This window comes from Myotis nattereri (genome assembly GCF_964212035.1).
Source record: "Myotis nattereri genome assembly, chromosome: 6".
NCBI classification, from domain to species: Eukaryota; Metazoa; Chordata; class Mammalia; order Chiroptera; family Vespertilionidae; genus Myotis; species Myotis nattereri.
In genome coordinates, this window is record NC_138081.1 from 99,524,818 (window position 1) to 99,546,938 (window position 22,121).

The 22,121-nt window shown below is 65.0% G+C and overlaps 1 protein-coding gene across 1 annotated transcript; it reads left to right on the forward strand.

Annotated features, from left to right (window-relative positions):
* Nucleotides 1–663: 663 nt before the first annotated feature.
* Nucleotides 664–21,726, forward strand: KIF25 (kinesin family member 25; the record flags this gene model as incomplete). Its single annotated transcript, XM_081093580.1, has 15 exons — nucleotides 664–782; nucleotides 1,886–1,951; nucleotides 2,492–2,584; nucleotides 3,379–3,514; nucleotides 4,741–4,844; nucleotides 5,175–5,260; nucleotides 5,501–5,537; nucleotides 9,862–9,929; nucleotides 15,194–15,268; nucleotides 17,109–17,240; nucleotides 18,540–18,716; nucleotides 19,266–19,417; nucleotides 20,442–20,624; nucleotides 20,957–21,112; nucleotides 21,500–21,726. The coding sequence occupies exons 1-15, from the start codon at nucleotides 708–710 to the stop codon at nucleotides 21,724–21,726; spliced, it is 1,767 nt and encodes a 588-aa protein (XP_080949706.1). The 5' UTR covers nucleotides 664–707.
* Nucleotides 21,727–22,121: the final 395 nt, after the last annotated feature.

Sequence of the window (22,121 nt, forward strand, 5' to 3'; positions counted from 1 at the left end):
GGACTTAGGAGGAAGCAGGAGACATAACCTTCAAGGATTTTATGGTCAAAAGCACGTGTCCCGGCGCTGACACGTGTTCCCGAGCGACGCCCCTTTCAGCGCCGCCTCCAGCCGTGCACAGCCTCCAGCCCTGCCCTGCGCTGGGACCGCGCTCCTGCCCGAGGCGGGGCCGCCCACTGGTGCTGGTGCCGGTGCTGGCGCCGGAGCGGGGCTGGGGGCGGGCTGAGGGCGAGGGCGCGGGTCCGAGGGTGCACTCCTGCTCCCCCCGCCCCGCCACTGTCGCAGGTGGGGCCTCCGCACAGCTCACTGGGCTCCAGGTTGGCTGCCACCTGGGCGCTGTGGGAGAGGGGCGCCCCCCCCACCCCCGTCCTGCTTCCTGTCCGGGGCCTGGGGGGTTGGAGGGCTGGGGCGCACTCTGCCTCCGGACCCTCCCTGGGCCTCCGCGCGCCCGGGCGTCTGTTCCGAGGGCGCCGAGCTGGCCCTCCGCGCGGGTCCGGTCCTCGCGCGCGTTCCGAGGCCGTGGACCTTCGGGAGAAAAGCAGGAACGTTGGCCCTTGGCGCCGGGTCGCCGGGAAAAGCGTCCTCTGCTTAGCTCCCCCCACCCCTGCCCTCCCCGCCCGGCGCCCCAGGCCCGCCGAGGCCTCCGCCCTGACCCAATGTCCGTCCGATGCCCGCCCGGCCGCCGCCCTGACCCCACCAGGTGGGCGATGCCAGCGGTGCGCGGTGGGCGGTGGGGGCGCTTCCCAGAGTGGCGGGCCCGGCAGCTGCAGCGGCAAATGCAGGTGAGCAGCTGGGGTGACCTCCGGGTGCCGGCCCCGCCCCGTTCCCCCCCCCCTCCCCGCCTGAGCACAGGGCCTGCAGCGGTGAACAGCAGGCCGCCGCATGGGGGTGGGGCCCACATCGTCACCCCTAACCACTGGGATCCCCTGCTGCACCCAGGGGGCAGTGGGCTACCCCGTCTCCCCCTGCTCAGCTCCTGCCCCTCTCCACCCAGTGCTCACTCTCACCCTCACCCCCACCCGCACCCCCACGAGGCACCTGCCAGCCTGTGGGCTGTGCTGAGAGCCAGAATGGGGGGCCGGCATAACTCTGGTCCCTCCGGCCCTGCCCCCCTGGGTGAGCGAGCACAGGAAACGGTGGGTCACTGGCCCCAGCTGGTAGCTGCTGCCCAGGCAGGTGCAGTCTCCTCAGTGTGTGGTGCGGCTGTGGGGCCCACCGGGGCCTGGGCGGGGAGGGTGAGAAGCTGGGAGGGGCGGAGGGCAGCCTGACCCTGGCGCGGCCACTGGACGGGATGGTAGGCCTGGGGCATGCAGGCCAGGTGGCGGGCTGGGGCGGAGAGGCCCGAGGTCAGCGCTCGGCGGGCAGGCAGGGCTGTGAGACCCTCATCCTGCGACAGGAGGGGCTGCTGAGGAGGCAGGAGAGAGGGGAGTCCATGTTTTGAAGACAGCGCCTCAGAGCAAGGCGGGGCGGCCCTCGGGGGTGTCAGGGCTCCCGGGTCGGGCGGCAGGATGAGGCCCTGGGACTGCCCCCAGCAAAGCCAGCAGCTCCGGTGAAAACTCTTTAAGAGCCACACCTTCAAGCCTCTGAGGACCGCCTCTGGGCACAAGTGGAGAAACACCGAGAAAACCCTCCGTCGCTGTCAGAAGGACAGTCCTGCTCGCACGCGCCTGCCTGCCCCTGACCCCTGTGGGGGGCGCCCGGAGCTGCCGGTCGGAGCCCCGTGGAATGGGTCACAGACGGGGGCTGGGGCTGGCGGGTGCCCCTTGCTGACTCCTTCCCCAGCTCCACGTGAGGCTCCTGCGTCCTTTCACGGACTTGGTCCTAGGGTGGGAGTGGCCACCGATGACGACTCTAATGTGGACACTTCTCCCTTTTTTGGTTGGAGGCCAACGAAGAACGGATCGTTGAGCTGGAAACGGAAAACGCTGCTCTTCACCTGAGACTGGCCCAGGTAACTGCCACGTCTCGTGGCTGAGCTGTGAGGCCCAGTGGGCGGACCTCAGTGGTCAGTCCCCACGGCCCCCGCCCGCCCCATCTGCAGCCCGAGCTCCCTGCTCTCACCGCCCCCCTTCCCCCGCCTGCCACGTGAGCGGTGCTGCCTGGGCAAGGACGTCAGCGCGTTCTGTCACCAGGGAGCCTGGAGGGGGCTGTCCACGCGTGACCGCCTGAGCTCCTGTAGAACCCCCACTGGCCTGGCACTGTCCCTGAAGATGCCCGCGGGAGCCCCTGTGCCTCTCCGGCTGCTCTTTCTGATGCCGGCATCCGCCCGCCCTCCGGGGCCTTCACAGACACCCTGCACCTCCTGATGCTGTCCCGCGTCCCAGCATCACAAGTGCCCCCGCGGGCGGCCTCCTCCGTGGCTGGTTCCTGCCCGCCGGGTGCAGCTGTGGCTGGGCATGTCCCTGATGCAGACTCTGTCCCCTGCGGAGAAAACACCTGCTCAGAGGCGGGGTTGGAAGGCGGCACCCTCTGTTTTTCTCTACAACCTCAGCGCCTAAGGCTGGCGGGGACGGCGGACAGGAGGTGGCGCGAGGGCCATTCACAGAGGACACGCTCGCTCCTCCGGCTGCAGCAGGCGGCTCAGGTAGGCGTCCGGGCGGACACCCTGCCACAGGGACGATCTGTGGGGGACTCGCTGGGTGCTGGTCTGGTCAGCTGTGTGAGGCCTGTGGCCCCCGGACCCGGTCTCGGGCAGAGACAGCCTTGATTCGGGGAGCAGAGCTGCTCGCGGGGGCCCCGCAGGCCTTGCAGTGCGGCTGCTGCCCTGCCCTGAGGCGGTGGAGCCGGCGGGCTGGCCTCGGCTCTGCTCTCCCACTGGCGGCACAGAGCACCCCGAAACCACCTGTGAGGGTGCGGACGGAGGGGGCCACGTGCTGCCCGGCAGTCAGGGAGGCCTGCGTGATGGCCTTGCAAACGCAGAGACCAAAGGAGGGTCTGACGTGAAAACGTTTTAAATTGAAGAGCAGTTTGTGGTGGGTCGTCATGTCCTGGGGTGGAGTCTGCAGAGTGGACCAGAGCTGCCTCCCGGTCCGGTCCGAGGGGATCCAGCCAGCACCCCGAGGAAGTCAGCACTCAGACCAGCCTCCCCTGCGCAGGGAGCGGCTTCCGGGGCCGCTGGGGAAACGCTCGATGGTGGAAATGCCTCAAACGCCGACACAGGAGCCACAGGCCGGGCGCCGGGCACTGGAGCTGAGCTGGGCTTGTTCCCTCCTGCACCGCGGGGGCCGTGAGCGCCCTGGGTGTGAGCGGGTGGAGTTCACAAGACACTGACGTGCGTCCCAGCAGCTGCCGGTCCGTCCTGCTTTATAGACGCGTCTGTGGCCATCCCCAGTGGCCCGGGGCGGCCGGTGATGCTAACCGGGGCCTCTGCCGTTGCAGCGGCTGCGCCGGGACCTGCGGGAACTCCGGGCCTCCTCTGCGGACCTGCTCCGGAGCTGCCGGGACCAGCAGCAGGGCTGTCTCTCCCAGATCCTGGCGGCCGTGCAGAGCACGCAGCACCACGGGGCGGGGCCATGTAAGGGGTCCCCCTCCCACGCTGTGCGCCATCTTCCTGGGCCACCCGTCGGTCCTCCTGGTCCCTGCCGCTCACATGTCATGTCCTCACTGGTCAGCTGAGGGCTTGGCTGCCCAGAAGTCAAGACACGGTTGTCCCTGCAGCCCAGGCTCCGCCCCCCTCCTCCGGGTCTCCGTGGAAACCTCCGGATTTGGGGCCGTGGCTGCGTGGCTGCCTGGTGTCCGTTTCCTCACCAGCGGTGCTGAGCGCTGTGCCCGTTGTTAGTCACGGGGTCAGCGCACAGCAGCCCCTGCAGTGACCCTAACGCCGCCCACAGCCCTAGGCACCCCCTGCCCTGGTCTTTCTAAATCTCCTGCCCTTGGAGTGCCGGGAGCCGGTCCATGCTTGCTGTTTCAAGGGACCTGGCATATATGGCATACTGTTCTTAATATGTTTGCTCACCTTCTTGGCACTATGTGTTTTAACCAAGGTCGCCTCTCTGAGAAAGGTTGTTTCCCCAAGTAGGGATTTTCCCCTGAAGTTAGGGAGGGAATAAAATCCCTTAACTAAGTGCCAGGCGGGTAATTAATCACTTTAACTACGAATAATCATGCTTAAGCTACATAATCTTTACTCCCTGGAATGGAGATAAGAAACGCCCTAACCTTTGTAATAGAGATTGATAGGATTGGAATCAACTGGTATAAATATAGATGTAACAAGACAACAGCAGACAGAACTTAGGAGACAGAGAGGAGAGACAGAAATTGGCACAGAACCTACACAGAACGTTCTCTAGAGACAGAAGAACTTCGCTGGAGAGAACATGGCAAAAGATCCTGGACTGAACCTGACTACAGAAATTGGCAAGACTGAACCTGGCTGGAGAACCTGGACAGAACCTGGCTGGAGAACCTAGAGAGGGAACATGGCTACAGAACCTGGCTGGAGAACCTAGCAAGAGAAGATGGACACAGAACCTGGCTGGAGATCCTAACCAGAACTTTGCTGGAGATCCAGTGCAGAACCTCTCTGGAGATCCAGACCAGAACTTGGCTGGAGATCCTGGCTAGGCTGCTGATCAACTGGAACGCTGTCTCCGTGTCATTCCTTCTTCACCGACTCCGTCTACGCCTTTGGGGATCCCTGGACCTGCTGGGGCTGGACCCGGGCATTGGAGGAGGTGGGTGGGAGCCAGCGGGGCTCCCTCCCAGGAACCTCGTTGTGATTAGAGCCGTCCCTCCCAGCATGGCGCGCCAGGGCCCTGTGCCTGGAGCAGTCCTTGCAGGAGCTGAGCGCACGCTTCCTCCACGAGAGGCAAAGGCGGCAGAGGCTGCACAACTGCCTGGTGGTGAGTGTGTGGGCGCCTCCTGTGCCCGCAGGGACCTCAGGAGGGACGACCAGAGAGGGCAGGAGGGGCAGAGGAGCCACGGGGCTGGCGCTTCCCTCCCAGGGCCGGGCGCGGGAGGGGGTGGAGGGCGCGGGAGGGGGTGGAGGGCGCGGGAGGGGGTGGAGGGCGCTGGAGGCGATGGTGGGACCTTGCGAGGGGACGGGGCGCTCAGTGGTTGGTAGGGATTTGTGAGAAGTGGAGTTGGGGGTAGGAATCCCCGCACACATCTCCATCCGAGGACCTGAGGGGAGGAGGCGGCCGCCCTCCCGGCTCAGGACAAGGCCTCTGCAGGAGCTGCAGGGGAACATCAGAGTCCACTGTCGGATCCGCCCTGCGCTGCCTACGGCCGAGCCTCACGACCCCGTGTCACACAGCAGGTAATCTGCTTCTGCACAGTGCGCACACGTATGTGCATGTGTGTGGGTACGTGTGTGCATGCACACGGTTGTGCGTGCATATGTGTGGGTACCTGTGAGTGCATGTGCACGCGTGCATGATGCATATGTGTTTTACGGGGAAATCATAGAAGTGGCCGTGAAACCCCAGGCCTCCTATTTTCCAGCCAAAACCAGGGTCCGGGCTCTGGGCGGCGTGTTCTAACGCCGTTCTCCCCCCAGCTCTGCGTCCGGAGAAGTGGCCCACGCGGTGGACGACGTGAGTGGCATTTCCTGGCCAGTGAATGGGAGGAGCTGTCTGTGTGGTGCAGACATTCCCCAGGTGTCCCCTCCGAGGTGCCTCCGAGACAGTAACTGTGAGCCCTCCCTGCTCCATCCCACGCGGCTCAGTGAGGAAGGTGGTTTTGTTTCTTGGTTTCTGTTGACCTCCAGTGGCCCCCTGCCCCGACCTGTGCACCTGTGTGGTGTGCACACCTGTGCGGGGTAGGGCCTGTGCGGGGTAGGGCCTGTGTGGTGTGCACACCTGTGCGGGGTAGGGCCTATGTGGGATAGGGCCTGTGCGGGATAGGGCCTGTGCGGGGTAGAGCATGTGGTGTGCACACCTGTGCGGGGGTAGGGCCTGTGTGGGATAGGGCCTGTGCGGGGTAGGGCCTGTGCGGGGTAGGGCCTGTGCGGGGTAGAGCATGTGGTGTGCACACCTGTGCGGCGTAGGGCCTATGAGGGGTAGAGCGTGTGGTGTGCACACCTGTGCGGGGTAGGGCCTGTGCGGGGTAGGTCCTGTGCGGGGTAGGGCGTGTGGTGTGCACACCTGTGCGGGGTAGGGCCTGTGCGGGGTAGGGCCTGTGGGGTGTGCACACCTGTGTGGGGTAGGGCGTGTGGTGTGCACACCTGTGCGGGGTAGGGCCTGTGTGGGGTAGGGCCTGTGCGGGGTAGGGCCTGTGCGGTGTGCACACCTGTGCGGGGTAGGGCCTGTGTGGGGTAGGGCGTGCGGTGTGCACACCTGTGTGGGGTAAGGCCTGCGTGACCTGCGGGCTGTGCAAGGACAGTGCTTCACATGCGTTGTTCTCCAGCCCATCAGTCCGTGCGGGTGAACGGGCCTCAAGTTTGCAGTGTCAGAAAAGAAACACAATGCGAAGCCGTGAGGTTAGGTGTGAACTCACAGTGTTAACGCTGAAACAGACACATCAGGTAAACTGAGGCAGAGCTGACGTTTTATCAGTTCAACCAGCAGCGCCAGCTGGAGGTGGTGAGGAGGGCGCGCCCAGGGGAGGGGAGACCACAGAGAAGGGCAGCAGAGAGAAGCTCACTGATTGGCTGCAGCAGAGAGAGGCGCTCACTGATTGGCTGCAGCAGATAGTGGTGCTCACTGATTGGCTGCAGCAGAGAGAGGAGCTCACTGATTGGCTGCAGCAGAGAGAGGTGCTCACTGATTGGCTGCAGCAGCAGAGGCGCTCACTGATTGGCGGCAGGTGAAGAAGCTTCACGCTGGCTCCTTGGGGAAGGGCTGTCCCTGTGTTTCCACCTGTTCCCTGGGCCACCAGGGAGTGAGGCCGCCCCATCCCAGGGCCTCCTTGATCAACACGACTGTGAACTCTGGTTGTGTTTACTCTTTAACGCTCACGTATTTCTTAGCTCATTGTACCAAACGGGCCGGGAGTGGCAGTGAGCCACAGGTCCCGTGCCATCGGGGTGCAGGGACCACTTGGGGGTCTGTGTTGTATGGGTCACCCCGAGTCTCATCGTCTTTCCCACACGGGCGTCGAGTCGGCCTGGTGATGGCGACAGACTGTGGGCAGCAGCTCCTCCTGCAGTGGCTGCGTGGGGGGGGGGGGGGGGGGTGGGGGGGGGGGCGGGCGGGGCGGGCGGGGCGGCTGGCGCTCTCTTGTAAGTAGCGAGGGACCCGCTTAGCTGGGTCCAGAAATGCCTTCACCAAAGTCCCTGGAAACGAGCACTTTAGAAATTTCTTGGTTTTGAGTTTTTTCCCTTTTGACATCTGGTCTTAAGCACCAGTGTTGCTGAGTCAGGTGGAGGGAGACGCTGGGTGCTCACTTAGGAATCCGCGTTAAAAGGAGCCCCCATCACCCTATTAGTCCCTCCTTTTGGCCAAAGACCTTGGAGCACTTCTGAGTCCCTGCACTTCCACGGCCTGTGGGTGCCCGGCAGCACCCAGGGTCCCTCGAGGGCTGGCATCTGAGCCCGAGGCCTGGCCCAGGGTCCCCCGAGGACCAGGATCTGAGCCCGAGGCCTGGCCCAGGGTCCCCCGAGGACCAGGATCTTAGCCCGAGGCCTGGCCCAGGGTCCCCCGAGGACCAGGATCTGAGCCCGAGGCCTGGCCCAGGGTCCCCCGAGGACCAGGATCTGAGCCCGAGGCCTGGCCCAGGGTCCCCCGAGGACCAGGATCTGAGCCCGAGGCCTGGCCCAAGGTCCCCCGAGGACCAGGATCTGAGCCTGAGGCCTGGCCCAAGGTCCCCCGAGGACCAGGATCTGAGCCTGAGGCCTGGCCCAAGGTCCCCCAAGGACCAGGATTTGAGCCCGAGGCCTGGCCGGCCGCTGCGGCTCCTCCTCATTCCCGCTGTCCTTCTTCGTTACTCTGTTGGCAGTTCTCCCGTCCTCCCTCTAAACTCCACCGCCTCTTCCAGCTCAGAAGTTTGCACGTTTTAAAAATACTCATCAAGATAAGATGAAAGTCTTTGGATTGGGACATTTTGGATTATGTTTTTAAAAATCAGCAGAATTCAAGTGGTTTCTTAGTTTAACAGACTTGCTTGTTCAAGGGCCTGAAGCCATTAAATCTGCTGAGACAGCCAGCGATGTGCGGCTCCCGCGCCCGCCTTCCTCTCCGGAGCCGCAGCGTTTGTTGGATGGGGTGGGGGACGCAGGTCCCGTCAGTGTGAGTGTGAGTCAGCGTCGAAGAGTCTGGGGAGCTGGCCTGTGAGTAAGGCCCCCCGAGAGTCTGGCCGCTGTCTGGTCCTGGTGTCTTCGGGGTCGTTTGGGTTTTCATGGGACTCACAGCTGCTTGTCTGACGACAGGTTTCCTTCTGGTGGCGCTGACCCACCTGGGTCTTCGAGCTCCCCCAGAGCCTCAGGGTTACTGAGCCGGTCAGTCTCATCGACACTGAGTTTCTGGTGTCGCTCACACAGGGTCAAGGCGAGGTCAAACTCTCTCTAGGAAGGTGCTGGGAAGATGGGAAGATTGGGCGCACCTGAGGGGATGTTCACGATCCAGTTTTGCTGGGTCCTTAACAAATAGCCCGTCCTTCAAGGCAGGTTCTCGGGGCCCCATGCAAGGTCAGGACCACTGCCGTCCCCGTGAGCACGTGGCGTCCCCGGGAGCACATGCGTCCATGGGAGGCAGGGCCGCGTCTATGAAAATAGATGATACAACCAGGCGGCCCCTGCTTCTTCCGTGGAAACGCTCAGCCTGGCTGTGCCTGCCCCCGAGGGAGGGTGTCGGGGCCGACTGCTCGGGGTTTAGGTGAAAGGAACCTGTGGCGGCCCAGGAAAGGGGTCTCACCGGGAGATGAGGGCTGCGTGGGGTCGCGCTGAGGAGGACCCGTGAGGCTGCAGGAGGGGCCTCGAGCTGTTGGCGAAGGTTAGACTCTGCTCCGGGCCGTTTCGCATCCAGGGCTCCCGGTGCTGAGCGCCACGGGGTCTTTGGGTTCAGGCTTGTTTTGTGGCTCCTTAGACGGCGTCGCTGAGCCTCGGGGTGAGGCCTGGTGAGCCTTTGCATTTCTCGTTTGTTTGTCTTTATGACTGAAGTGTAGGCGTCTGGAGACACCCGGCCCTTTGGGGGAGTTTCTGTGCAGCTCGCCCGGGCACTGGGGTTGCACTTTGGCATGACTTTAGAGGAATTCCAGAGACCAGGCCGCAGGGAGGGGGCCGGCGGCCGCGGTCAGACGGGCTTGGAGCCAGGAGCCTGGGCTCTGCCCTTCCCGCGAGGCCGCGCCCGTATCTGCTTCAGAGTTTGGGGTGACAGGGCCCGGAGCCCCTCCCATATGCACCCGACCAGCAAGCGGACCCCCAGCCTTTGGGTGCCTGGATGTCCAGCCGAGAGAGCCACCCCGGCCAGGGCTGTTTCTTAACTCTTCCCTGTCCCCTGTTTCTCCATGAGTTTGCATTTGGCTTTAGAATTGGAACCAGCTCAGACGTTTTTGCTGTAAGCGAAGCTGAGCTGAGGCCACGTTTCTGGCTGGACACGGCCTTGGCGTCCCTGTGCGGCTGGCGGCTGTCACGGGCAAGGTCACTACAAGCGAGCGGGAGCCCCACTGCGCAGCTCTGTCACCCGCGTCCGCACTCGCTGCTGAGCCAGGAGGTCCCGGTGTGTGCGCGCCCTCGGGTCGGCCGGGCGTGTGCCGGCCGGGGCTCCGGGGTCCCTCCCTGGCCCTGACTTTGGCCCCCACATTGGGCAGCAGACCCTCCGAAGGGCCGAGGGTCAGGGTTGCCGCCTCTGAGGGCCGTCGGGGAGAACGCGGCGCAGATGGCGATGGAGCGGGCGGGGCTGTGTCCGGGACTCTGTCCTCGGGTCGACGCAGGGTCGCTGCTGAGCCTGGCGGGGCCTCACCGCCTTCACCCTTTCCCATTAGGAGACCGTCCTGGTGCAGTGCAGCCGGCCCGGCCACCACTCCCTCCACAAGACGTTTACCTTTGAGAGGTCAGTGCTTGTCAGGGGCCGTTGGAGGGGAGTTACAGACAGGCCGTCCTGTGGGGTCTGAGGAGGTGCCATCGCCCCGTCGGGTGGCCAATGGCAAAGCAGCAGGGACACACTTTGCGCACCCGGGGCTGGAGCACATGGGCGCCAGGTGCACAGGTGAGGGGGCCTCCTCTACACGGCGCGCCTGGTGCAAAAGCTAACGTGGGATCGGGGCCCAAACAGAAAGCAGGAGAGCAGGAGGCAGGCGGGGCCTGGGGAGCCAGGGAATTCTTGGAAAAGCCGCCACAGCGTGACCGTGAAAGAATGAAGACAGCCCTGACTGGTTTGGCTCAGTGCATAGAGCGTCGGCCTGCGGACTGAAAGGTCCCAGGTTCGATTCCGGTCAAGGGCATGTACCTGGGTTGCGGGCACATCCCCAGTAGGAGATGTGCAGGAGGCAGCTGATCGATGTTTCTCTCTCATCGATGTTTCTAACTCTCTGTCCCTCTCCCTTCTTCTCTGTAAAAAATCAATAAAATATATTTTAAAAAAAAATGAAGATAAAACCGGGTTCTCCCCGTGACGCCTGTGCTCCGTTCGGGATGCAGCCGGTGTGTTGCCTAAGGAATGGGTCCAGTTCTGTCTTGTCCACGTTGGCCCGCCCCCTGCAGAGCACGGGCCGGAGCCCCTCTCCCGTGGCGGGATGCCCGTCTCCCGTGGCGCACCCCACGGCCACGGCCCCGTTTCCAGGTCTGCTCTCCAGCCTGCGGCGTCTGCTCATTCCCGTGGCCGATTGCGCCGCCTCAAGCCCCACACTGTTCTTCTCCAAGGGTTCCTTCCTTCTTGCTCTCTGTTTTGTCGAATAAATTTTATAGTCAAATCGTCTAGTTCCCCAGACCCGATGGCCTATGTGACGTGGGGGGGAGGTAAGCTTATGAACTGACTTTGGAAAAGCTAACGTCCTCACAAGCTGCGCCTTCACGTCCCAGGACACGGCGCCCTTTCCATTCGCTGTGTTAACCTGCGCCTGCAGGGGCCTCGGGCGTCGCGCAAGGGGGAGGCGCTTCGTGCTGGGGGTGCCAGGTTCCCGCTCCCTCTCTGTCTGGCCTGGGGAGGGTCTGTGTCTTGTCGAACCGACTTTGTTGACGATGCATGAACGTCACAGATATTTGCTCCTGAATCTTACAAACGGCCCCTCCCAGGCTCTGCTGTGGAGCTGGTGGTGGCACCGCCCGCGCCCATGGCCCCAGCTGCTTTCTCTGTCCCCAGCCGCCAACCATGGCCAATGCCCATGGAGCCTGGGCAGGTGGCAGGACCTGTCCCTTTCCTTGCTGGCTAAGGAGACGCAGGGTTTCTTGTTATGATGCTTACGAAGCCCAAAACGCTCAGCGCAGAAAACGCTGCCACCCCTGCCCAGGTTCGAGGCCTGGGGGACAGCTGTGTGCTCACAGGTGGAGGCCTGGGGGGCAGCTGTGCTCACAGGTGGAGGCCTGGGGGGCAGCTGTGCTCACAGGTGGAGGCCTGGGGGGCAGCTGCGTGCTCACAGGTGGAGGCCTGGGGGACAGCTCTGTGCTCACAGGTGGAGGCCTGGGGGACAGCTGTGCTCACAGGTGGAGGCCTGGGGGGCAGCTGCGTGCTCACAGGTGGAGGCCTGGGGGACAGCTCTGTGCTCACAGGTGGAGGCCTGGGGGACAGCTGTGCTCACAGGTGGAGGCCTGGGGGGCAGCTGCGTGCTCACAGGTGGAGGCCTGGGAAGCAGCTGCGCGCTCACAGGTGGAGGCCTGGGAGGCAGCCACTCTCACAGGTGGAGGCCTGGGGGGCAGCTGTGCTCACAGGTGGAGGCCTGGGGGACAGCTCTGTGCTCACAGGTGGAGGCCTGGGGGACAGCTCTGTGCTCACAGGTGGAGGCCTGGGGGACAGCTCTGTGCTCACAGGTGGAGGCCTGGGGGACAGCCGCGCTCACAGGTAGAGGCCTGGGGGGCAGCTGTGTGCTCACAGGTGGATGCCTGGGAGGCAGCTGCGCGCTCACAGGTGGAGGCCTGGGAGGCAGCTGCGCGCTCACAGGTGGAGGCCTGGGAGGCAGCTGCGCGCTCACAGGTGGAGGCCTGGGGGGCAGCCGTGCTCACAGGTGGAGGCCTGGGGGACAGCTGTACTCACAGGTGGAGGCCTGGGGGGCAGCTGTGTGCTCACAGGTGGAGGCCTGGGGGGCAGCTGTGCTCACAGGTGGAGGCCTGGGGGACAGCTGTGCTCACAGGTGGAGGCCTGGGAGACAGCTGCGTGCTCACAGGTGGAGGCCTGGGGGACAGCTCTGTGCTCACAGGTGGAGGCCTGGGGGACAGCCGTGCTCACAGGTGGAGGCCTGGGGGACAGCTCTGTGCTCACAGGTGGAGGCCTGGGGGACAGCTCTGTGCTCACAGGTGGAGGCCTGGGGGACAGCTGTACTCACAGGTGGAGGCCTGGGGGGCAGCTGTGTGCTCACAGGTGGAGGCCTGGGGGACAGCTGTGTGCTCACAGGTGGAGGCCTGGGGGGCAGCCGCACTCACAGGTGGAGGCCTGGGGGACAGCTGTACTCACAGGTGGAGGCCTGGGAGACAGCTGCGTGCTCACAGGTGGAGGCCTGGGGGGCAGCTGTGTGCTCACAGGTGGAGGCCTGGGGGACAGCTGTGCTCATAGGTGGAGGCCTGGGAGACAGCTGCGTGCTCACAGGTGGAGGCCTGGGGGACAGCTGTGCTCATAGGTGGAGGCCTGGGGGGCAGCTGTGCTCACAGGTGGAGGCCTGGGAGACAGCTGCGTGCTCACAGGTGGAGGCCTGGGGGACAGCCGTGCTCATAGGTGGAGGCCTGGGGGGCAGCTGTGCTCACAGGTGGAGGCCTGGGAGACAGCTGCGTGCTCACAGGTGGAGGCCTGGGGGACAGCCGTGCTCACAGGTGGAGGCCTGGGGGGCAGCTGTGTGCTCACAGGTGGAGGCCTGGGGGGCAGCTGTGTGCTCACAGGTGGAGGCCTGGGGGGCAGCCGCACTCACAGGTGGAGGCCTGGGGGACAGCTGTACTCACAGGTGGAGGCCTGGGAGACAGCTGCGTGCTCACAGGTAGAGGCCTGGGGGGCACCCGCGCTCACAGGTGGAGGCCTGGGGGGCAGCCGCACTCACAGGTGGAGGCCTGGGGGGCACCCGCGCTCACAGGTGGAGGCCTGGGAGACAGCTGTGTGCTCACAGGTGGAGGCCTGGGAGACAGCTGCGTGCTCACAGGTGGAGGCCTGGGGGACAGCCGTGCTCACAGGTGGAGGCCTGGGGGGCAGCCGCGCTCACAGGTGGAGGCCTGGGGGACAGCCGTGCTCACAGGTGGAGGCCTGGGGGGCAGCCGCGTGCTCACCCAGCACCTGGCTTGGGTCAGTGTTTTGGAAAACTGACGGGAACATAAACTTATTAGAGAAGGAGAAACGCGGACATTGACCTTCAGGGGACGACGTTAAGGAGTCGCTGCTGTGGGTGAGAAGGGGCCAGTGCTTACCTGGCAGCTCAGGGGAGGCCCTACAGAGACCGCACAGGGTGGCCGGAAACGGAAACTTCATTGAAAGGAGTTTATGGTGGCTGGTCACCTCCGAGGCGGGCGTCTTCCCTGACCAGGTCAGTCTTCACCGTGACAGCCCGTGGTCCTTGCGCATCTGCATCCGCGATAACAGGGCCCTGGAAGGTGACAGTGATTTCCTCTTTCCGGACCCCCCAGGGCAGGGCTGGTCGTGAGTTCATTGTTGTGTTAACGACCCTGCACCCACCTGCCTAGAAAGAAGTGTGTGCCTATCATTTTACTTGGTATCCAATTCCAGAGGCCCCCTCCTCACCCCCCACCCCTCCCGCCCCCTCCCTTCGCTTTCTCCCGCCTCCCTAATCCAGCGCCAGTGGCCTTCCCAGGACCCGCGCACGTCTTCTCCTGTGACTGTCATGCAAAGCCAGGTGCCATGGCGACGCTGCTCCCGGCATGTGCTGGCCGTTTCGGCTCAAACTCACAACAGTTCTTCACAGGTTTGAGGTTTCTTACGTTGGCACCGCTAACTTCAGCGCGTGACAATGGCGATGCCGTGATTTCTAAAAGCGCCACCCCCTTCAGAGAGGCGGACGGACGGACGGCTGTCCCCCATGGCCTCCGTGCACTGAGGCGGGCGCTGCGGCCGCCACGGCGGGTTCCGGCTGAGTCGCCAGCGGGCCTGGGTCACGTGGGAGCCCAGACACCCTGGCCGCTCGCTGTCCCTTCTGCTTTCATATTGGATTGACTTGGGGGTGGACGGTTAAAAGGTCATCGAGGAGCCCCCCCTCACCCTCGCTCGCTCGCTCTGTGTGGCCTCCCAGGTGCGGCACAGGCAGCCTCGGGGGCAGGGCCCTGAGTCCGACAGTCACGTGCTGCTCCCACGGCAGGAGCTGTCTAGTCTGGCGGCAGCTAAACAGAAACGTGTGTCCAGGAAACACGTTTAAAATGAAAGCACATTCGATCCCACACACAGAACCGCGTGCTTGTTTTGCGTGTTGGGTCTTCCGCCGCCGCCTGCCGCCTGGTCGCCTCCATCCGGTCTCGGGTGCGGCTGCGGGAGCCCCTGCCTCTTCGCGTTCGCGCCGTCTGGCCACGGCCCCGTCAGAGCGGGCGTGGGTCCCGCTGTGCGGCCGACGTCCCTGCACTGACCCGGCCGGGAAGACGGCGCGCGAAGAGCTTGGCCGTGACATTGAATGATACTCGCCGGACGCCCGCAGAGGACGATGCTGACGTGTCGCTCTCGGACCGACTCCCGGGAGCTGTTGGGCCGCAGGACGCGGCTTCCTTCCCGCGTCCTCTTTGCTGCTGCTTTGCAAACATCGATCACTTTGCTTCAGCTCCTTCCCTTTCAACGCCGAGGAAATGACTCCATCTGCCTCACCCCCTGCTGCCTTGAAAAGTGATAAAATCAACCTTTTATTTTAAAATATATTTTTATTCATTTCAGAGAGGAAGGGAGAGGGAGAGAGAAACATCAATGATGACAGAGAATCACTGACCGGCTGCCTCCTGCACGCCCCCCACTGGGGATCGAGCCCACAACCCGGGCACGTGCCCTGACCGGGAATTGGTCCATGACCTCCTGGTTCATAGGTCAATGCTCACTGAGCCACACTGGCTGGGCCACAATCTTTTATTGATGGAAACGAGGAGTCTGGATGGCGTCGGGGTGTGGGGGGAGCACAGGGGGTGTTCCCAGCTGGGGTGTTGGTACCAGAGTCCCCTCCCCCTAACGACGCCCCATGTCGCGTTGCTCCTCAGGGTCTACGGCCCAGCGGAGGGCCAGGCCGCGGTGTTTGCAGACGTGTGCCCCCTGCTCACGTCTCTGCTGGACGGGTGAGTTGGGACGTGGTTCAGGTCAGTGGGCACAGCTCCGTGCAAACGCGAGTGGAAGCCTCAGGTGCCTGTGACTGCTGTGGGGTCAGGTCCCAGGGCCGCGTGTCTGCACCTCACGTCCCCCCCTCGCCACCCGCTGCCACCCTGAGGCTCTGCTTCAGGGGGTCCTGGGTCTGACCTCCACGGGGCGTGTCCTCCACTAGAACCCGGGAGAGCTCGCTCTTTCTTTTGTTTTTTAATGTATTTTTATTGATTTCAGAGAGGAAGGGAGAGGGAGAGATGGAAACATCTATGATGAGAGAGAATCACTGATCAGCTGCCTCCTGCACGCCCCAGACTGGGGATTGAGCCCGCAACCCGGGCCTGTGCCCTGACCAGAAACGAACCCGGGACCCTTCGGTCTGCAGGCCAACACTCTACCCACTGAGCCACATCAGCCAGGGAGAGAGGCTGGGAGAGCCTTTCTTTAGTGAACAGATTCCAGAAACAGCAAAGGCCGGTGGTTGGCACGACCTTTGCCGGAGCTGCCTGTACGAATACGAGGCCGACGGCTGCGTCCTAAGCATCTGGCCTCGGGATGCCTCTTGGTTTGAAAGACCCTTCTAAAGCTTGTGTGTGTCCGGCCGTATGGCTCAGTGGCTGAGCGTTGACCTATGAACCAGGAGGTCACAGTTTGATCCCCGGTCAGGGCACAGTCCCTGGTTGCTGGCTCCATCCCCAGTGTGGGGTGTGCAAGAGGCGGCTGATCCGTGATTCGCTCTCATCCTTGATGTTTCTCTCTCTCCCTCTCCCTCTCTCTCTGAAATCAATAAAAATATTTTTAAAAATAAAATAAAAGAGCTCGTGTCCCTGCTGCAGTCAGGGGTCCTCCCCAGACAGACAGCAGACGCGCCAGGGAGGGCGCGGGACACGTGGTGCGTGCAGGACCCCTCAGCTGCGCCTGCACGGCAAGAACATGTCAAATACTCTTTCAAATGTTTGGGTCCTCCCGTTGGCATCGGGGCTCGTAACCCAGTGGCAGGAAGTGTGGGTCGCCAGGATTCCTCATCTTCTGTGAAGTGAGCTGCGGGGCAGGACCCCAAAGTGCAGCATCGGGGGACAGCAGCCTGCACGGAGGGGACCTGGCCCTCCTGGCTCCCAAGTCCCCGGGAGAGCAGTGCAGGAGGAGGTGTGCCCTTGCTATGCTCTTGTCCGCAGCGCTGGCCGCCTCTGCAGTGGGTGCCTTTTTAGATCCTCACAGGGAGTCGTGCAAGCTCCCTCCCCTCTCGTGTACACGAAAGCCTGACTGTGTTTAAATCCCCCCCCCCCCCACGTATATTTTCCCATTGATTCTTGGAGCGTGGGAGGGAGGGGGCAGAGCGAGACGTGGGCTGCTGCCCCCTGCACGGGCACTGACCAGGGCGGGGAGGAGCCTGCAGCCCAGCAGGTGCCCTGGACCAGGAGCCACACCCTCCCCCTCCGGGGCGGCGGCCGGTGCTCTGACCACTGAGCACCCGCCAGGGCACAGGCAGCCTGGTAACCCCCTGCTGCCCCAGAAGCTGGAGTGAGTGGGCTCGGGGGTGGGACTCCGCGGGGGGCCATGCACTAGGGTTGGGGACCAGCCCGGGTCCCACGAGGGAACGCTGACATGGGAAACACGGCGAGGGGATGCGTGTGTGACTGGTTGGCTCAGTCCCTGCTGCGCAACCAGGCAGCCCCGGGACCTCTTAGCAAACCGGGGCCGCAGGTCCAGGAGGGGCCGTGAGCAAGGCCGTCAGAGGCGGTGCCGGGGGAGGCTCTCCTGTGGGGGACGGGTCCCCTGGAGCCGTGTGGCTGCCCGCTGAGCCCCGTTCACTTCCAGGTACAACGTCTGCATCATGGCCTACGGCCAGACCGGGAGCGGGAAGACCTACACCATGCTGGGCCCGCAGCCCCCGGGCGCGGCGCAGGGCGACGCGGGACTCATCCCCAGGGCCGCCCAGGAGCTCTTCAGGTACCGGCGGCCGCGGGAGGAGTCGGCCTGCACGCGAGGCCCTTCGCTGCGGCTTCGGGGCGAGGCTGGGGCTGCCTGGGGCGAGGTGGCTGCCTCCCAGCGCTGTTTGCAGAATCAGCCGCGCTGAGGGGTCGGCGCACCCTGGTTGGCTGCTAGGTCCTCCCTTTGAGGCCTCGCTGTCCGTGGGGCGCCCCAGCACCCCTGCCGCTGAGAATCGAGAAATGCAGACTCTTTGCCGACAGGCTTTTTTCCGGAGAATTTAGCTTACGTTTCCTTCCAGTGCAGCCGTCATGGCGTTTCCAGCTGCTCATTCGCGGGCGTCATGGCCGGGGTCCGAGCTCTCCTGTCCTGGGGGGACGCCAGGCGTGTCCCTCAGGTGCAGACGCGTCCTGGTCACTGGGCTCCCGGCCGGGGCTCGGCCTCTCGTGGCACCAAGCGCAGGAGCTGGAATCAGATCGTCTGTCGCAGGACGAGGGGGGAGGGGGGCCGGCTGCGGTCGCCCTGCCCTTGGGGGCCGTGGGGTTTTCCCTAAGGGCTCAGCATCCCTATCTTTAAACTTTGTCCCGTCAGCCAGGGTGAGAAGTTAGTTATTTTTGGAGCCGGGGAGGTCCTGGCGCCGTGGCAGGTGCTTCTGGAACTGAGCCGAGAGTTCGGGTCTCAGCCTTCCCAGTAACAGAGCAGAGTTTCCGCTGAGGAAGCCGCACGGCCGGCCGGCGCTGACCGCCCGCTGTCTGCTGTCCTCGCGGCCCGCATGGCCTCTACAGCTCCCAGAGCCCGTGGGCGACCAGGTCGGGGCCGCCGCCTCCACGCTTCTCATCTGTGGGCTCGGAACCCAGGCGACTGGAGGCTGACGCGTTGATCGGGATGGTGACGCGGTACAAACGCTGCGTCCCCAACACCGTTCCTCACCCTCTCCCGGCCGCCGCGCTCGGTGCCTGAGCGTCGACCTAGGAACCAGGGGTCAGGGTTCCTGCTCAGGGCACAGGCCCGGGATGCGGGCTCCATCCCCAGTGCGGGGCGTGCAGGAGGCAGGCGATCCGCAATTCTCTCTCATCGTTGATGGTTCCCTCTCCCTCTCCCGTCGTCTCTGACATCAATCACAGTGTATTTTAAAAAGAAACACGGCTGACTGTCCCCAGCGTGGCCGGTGGTGACCGGCCTGGCACTCAGGGGCACACGGGCTTCTGGGCGTAGGAGCGCGTCCCCTCGGAACCGCCTCTGGCCGCCGCCTTGAGGGGTGTCCGACGTCCCCCGATGGCTTCTCTCCTGTGTCACGTGTCTCCCGCCCCCGCCCCCCAGGCTTATGTCAGAAGATCCCTCAGAGCGACCCAGGGTCCAGGTCTCCATCGTGGAGGTTTACAACAACGACATTTTCGACCTCCTGGCCAAAGACGGCTGCGCAGCGACGGCCAGGCTCAGGCGCGAGGTGCTGACCACCAGGGAGGGGAGGACGGAGGTGTCCCCGCTGACCTGCCTGTGAGTACCTCCGGGCGCCGTGTGTGGGCTCCTGGGGGAGCGACCTCCCCACGACCCGGGTCGCCGAGTCAGCCCCTTTGTCCATGAACGTCCGCTGTGACTTCGTGCTTAGTGCACGCTGCCCATGTCAGTGTGCCTTCGAATTACCTTTCAACGTCGCAGAACAGCCCGGCCGGCGGGGCTCAGGGGCTGAGCGTCGACCTAGGAACCAGGAGGTCAGGGTTTGATTCCTGGTCAGGGCACAGGCCCAGGTTGCGGGCTCCATCCCCAGTGTGGGGCATGCAGGAGACAGCCGGTCCATGATTCTCTCCCATCGTTGATGTTTCTCTCTCCCTCTCCCTTCCTCTGAGACCAATAAAAACATATTTAAAAAGACAAACTGTGAAACCGTGGCCCCTGAGTGCGTGGCAGGACGAGCGCTGGCTGCGGAAGGAGGGGCCGGACTGTCGGCGGCTTGTGTGGGGCGAGCAGGTGGGCAGTGTCAGCAGAAGTGACGCGTTTGCTTTCCAGTGTTGGTCTGGCGTGAGGGTCGCCCTGTCGCCCCTGCAGGTCTGTCGGGAGCGCAGGGGAGCTGGTGGCGCTCGTGGGGGCCGGCCTGCGGCTCCGGGCCAGGCGCGCCACCTCCGTGCACGCGGATTCTTCTCGCTCGCACCTGGTCGTCACGGTGACTCTGACCGCGGCCGCCTCCGGGGACGGCGCCCGTAAGTGGCCCTGCGACTTCGGGTGGGGACGGTGGCCGTGTCCTCAGAGGGTCTGGGGTCCGCGCGGTGCCCACAGTCAGCCGCCGGCCGCACCGGCCTGGGCAGCAGCCCGATCTGGCCCAGGCTGGTGTGGCCCGGTGGATAGAGCATCGGCCCAAGGACGGAAGGGTCCTGGGTTCAGTTCCAGCCAAGGGCACGCATCTCTGTTGCAGGCTGGATCCCGGCCCAGGTCGGGTGCGTGCGGGAGGCAACCGGTCGATGTGTCTCTCACATCGATGTCTCTCTCGGTCTCTCCCCCTCCCTCCCACTTTCTCTAAAAACCGATGGGAAACGTCCTGCGGTGAGGATTAACCGCAGAAGTAGAAGCCTGGCCTCGGCCGACACCCCATGGGACTCCGCACTCAGCTGCAGCCCGAGGCCCCCAGGTGGCGGGCGCGGGGGAGGGGTGCAGGTGCCACTGGACGGCCAGCGCCCGCCGGCCCAGAACTGCCCCGAGCGGCAGGCCGGCCTCGCCCCAGGGTCGGCAGGGGTGCGGCTCCCGCTGTGGGGAGCCCCGACCATCGAGCCCGAGCCAGTGTTCGCACAGAGCGCGCACAGGCGCTGGCGCCCGGTTCCCACGCTGTCCACGCTGTGCTTCTGCGGCTCTTGCTCCGCGGTGACTGCGCTCGTCAGGTGTCTGTTCAGAAGCAGCGCCGGACGGAGCTGACACCCTCTCCCACGAGGCGAGGTCGGTCTGTGGGCTCCCCAGCAGGAACCGTGGGTCCGCGCCCGTGCGGCCAGGCGGCTGGTTTCTGAGCGGGTTTCGCGGTGTCATCGCCGGCCCTTCCTCGGAAGCCCGGCCGTGTTCGGGGACCGACTTTCCGCAGAGGCAGCGACGCTCCCTCCGTGCGGCCGCTCAGCGTCACTCGTCCGCGTGGGAGAGGAAGTCACGCGCCCGTTCGTCTCCGTCCCTTTGGGGTGGAGCTCAGGGCGCAGAAGGAAGGTGAGGGAAGCTTCCGGAACACCTGTGCCACTGTCCTTGCAGCTGAGCCGCGGTCCAGCCCGTCGCTGCCCCAGGCGCCCGGCTGCCCCTCGCCATCGCCGCCAGCAACAGGGAGGAGGCCGCCCGCTCCCCGCAGAGCCTCCCCCGGGTCCCCGGGGGCCCGGCCCGCGGAGCAGGTGCGCGCCCGGCTGCAGCTGGTGGACCTGGCGGGCAGCGAGTGTGCAGGTGCGTGACCGGCGTCTGCGTGGTGGGCGAGCGTCCTCCTGGGTGAGCTGGGTGTGGGCTCCTGTCCGAGGGGTTGTGAGCAGCCACCGCGGGTCCCCAGCATGGGGTCCCCCCCAAGGTGACCTTCAAATCCTTGACCCCTGCAACCACCCGGGCCAGTCCAGGAGCGAAGGGCTTGGCCCCGTGAGGGCGCCCCCCGTCGGTGGCCGTGTAGGTTGTCGCGAGAGGGTGTCCCGACCTCGTGCTGCCCCGGAGGGACTCCCAGTGCCTCCTGCCGGAGCCCCCATTTGCTGTCCTGGTTCACGCCTCCGCCTCGTGTCTGACGGTCCCAGGCGCGTCTGGAGCGAGGGGACCAGCCCTGAGGGAGGCGTCCTTCATCAACCGGAGCCTGGCAGCCCTGGCGGACGTCCTGGGGGCCCTGGCGGCACACCGAGCCCACGTCCCCTACCGCAACAGCAAGCTCACCCACCTGCTGCAGGACGCCCTGGGTAACTCGTGTCCCCGAGACTCCGCGTCCCTCCTCGATGGCCCCAGCACCGTGTGCCCACCCACTCCACACTCTGCTGTCCTGCCGGCGGGTCTGTGGGCGCACGCGGCCGGCTCCCCCCCCATTGTCCTTAAGGCAAAGGAGGCGCCAGTCCCACTGGGAGCCTGGCGTGTCCCCCCCCTTGCCCCCCCGGGAAGCAGAGGGGGCCCTCACACGGCCCCGCCCTCACCGGGGGCCCTCGGGCCTGGTGTCAGGTCTCAGTCCCAGGGCCTGGAGGGAAGACACTGTGGCTCCTGGGCCCCTGGGCCCCTGTGGCCGCGCCCACAGGCCGCCTCCCCCGCCAGGGCCTTCCTTCCCTCAAGGGCCCTCGTCACTTCTCTCTTTAAAGGAGGCGACGCCAAGCTGCTGGTGATCATCTGCGTGTCCCCCGGCCGGGAGCACGTGGCCGAGACGCTGCAGAGCCTGGGCTTTGGGGTCCGCGCGCGGCAGGTGGAGCGGCAGGGGGGGCGGGGCCGCCCGGCCCCCAGGGGTCCCCATGAGGAGCGCGGGTGCTTGTGGACTGCGTCCCTCCCACCTGTTTCCTGCCACGACGGCACATGTGATGTTCACGCCTGAAATGAACTCTTTACATGGGATGTGACGGCCCTGGTTTTCTCCACGGTGACGGCCACGAACACGGAGCCCACGCGCCAGCCAGGCCACGCAGCCACGGCAGCGGGAGCCCCGGGAGGCGGGTCCTGGGGGCAGCGCGGAGCAGAGCGGTGCTGTCGGGCAGGGTGTGGGGGGGGGTACACGGAGCCCCAAGGCCGGCTCCTCGCACCGACCGAGCCAAGCTCCCGGGTTTGCGCTCAGGGTCCGGAACCCGACCTGGGCCCAGAGGTGGCTCTGTGTCCCCGACAAACTCCACGCCCCCGGCTCCGCGTCCTCTGCACAGCGCGGTCCCAGCAGGCAGGGGGCTGGCGGCCTCCGGGGTCACTGCCCCACCTGGGGGGACGAGGAGCCGCCTCCTC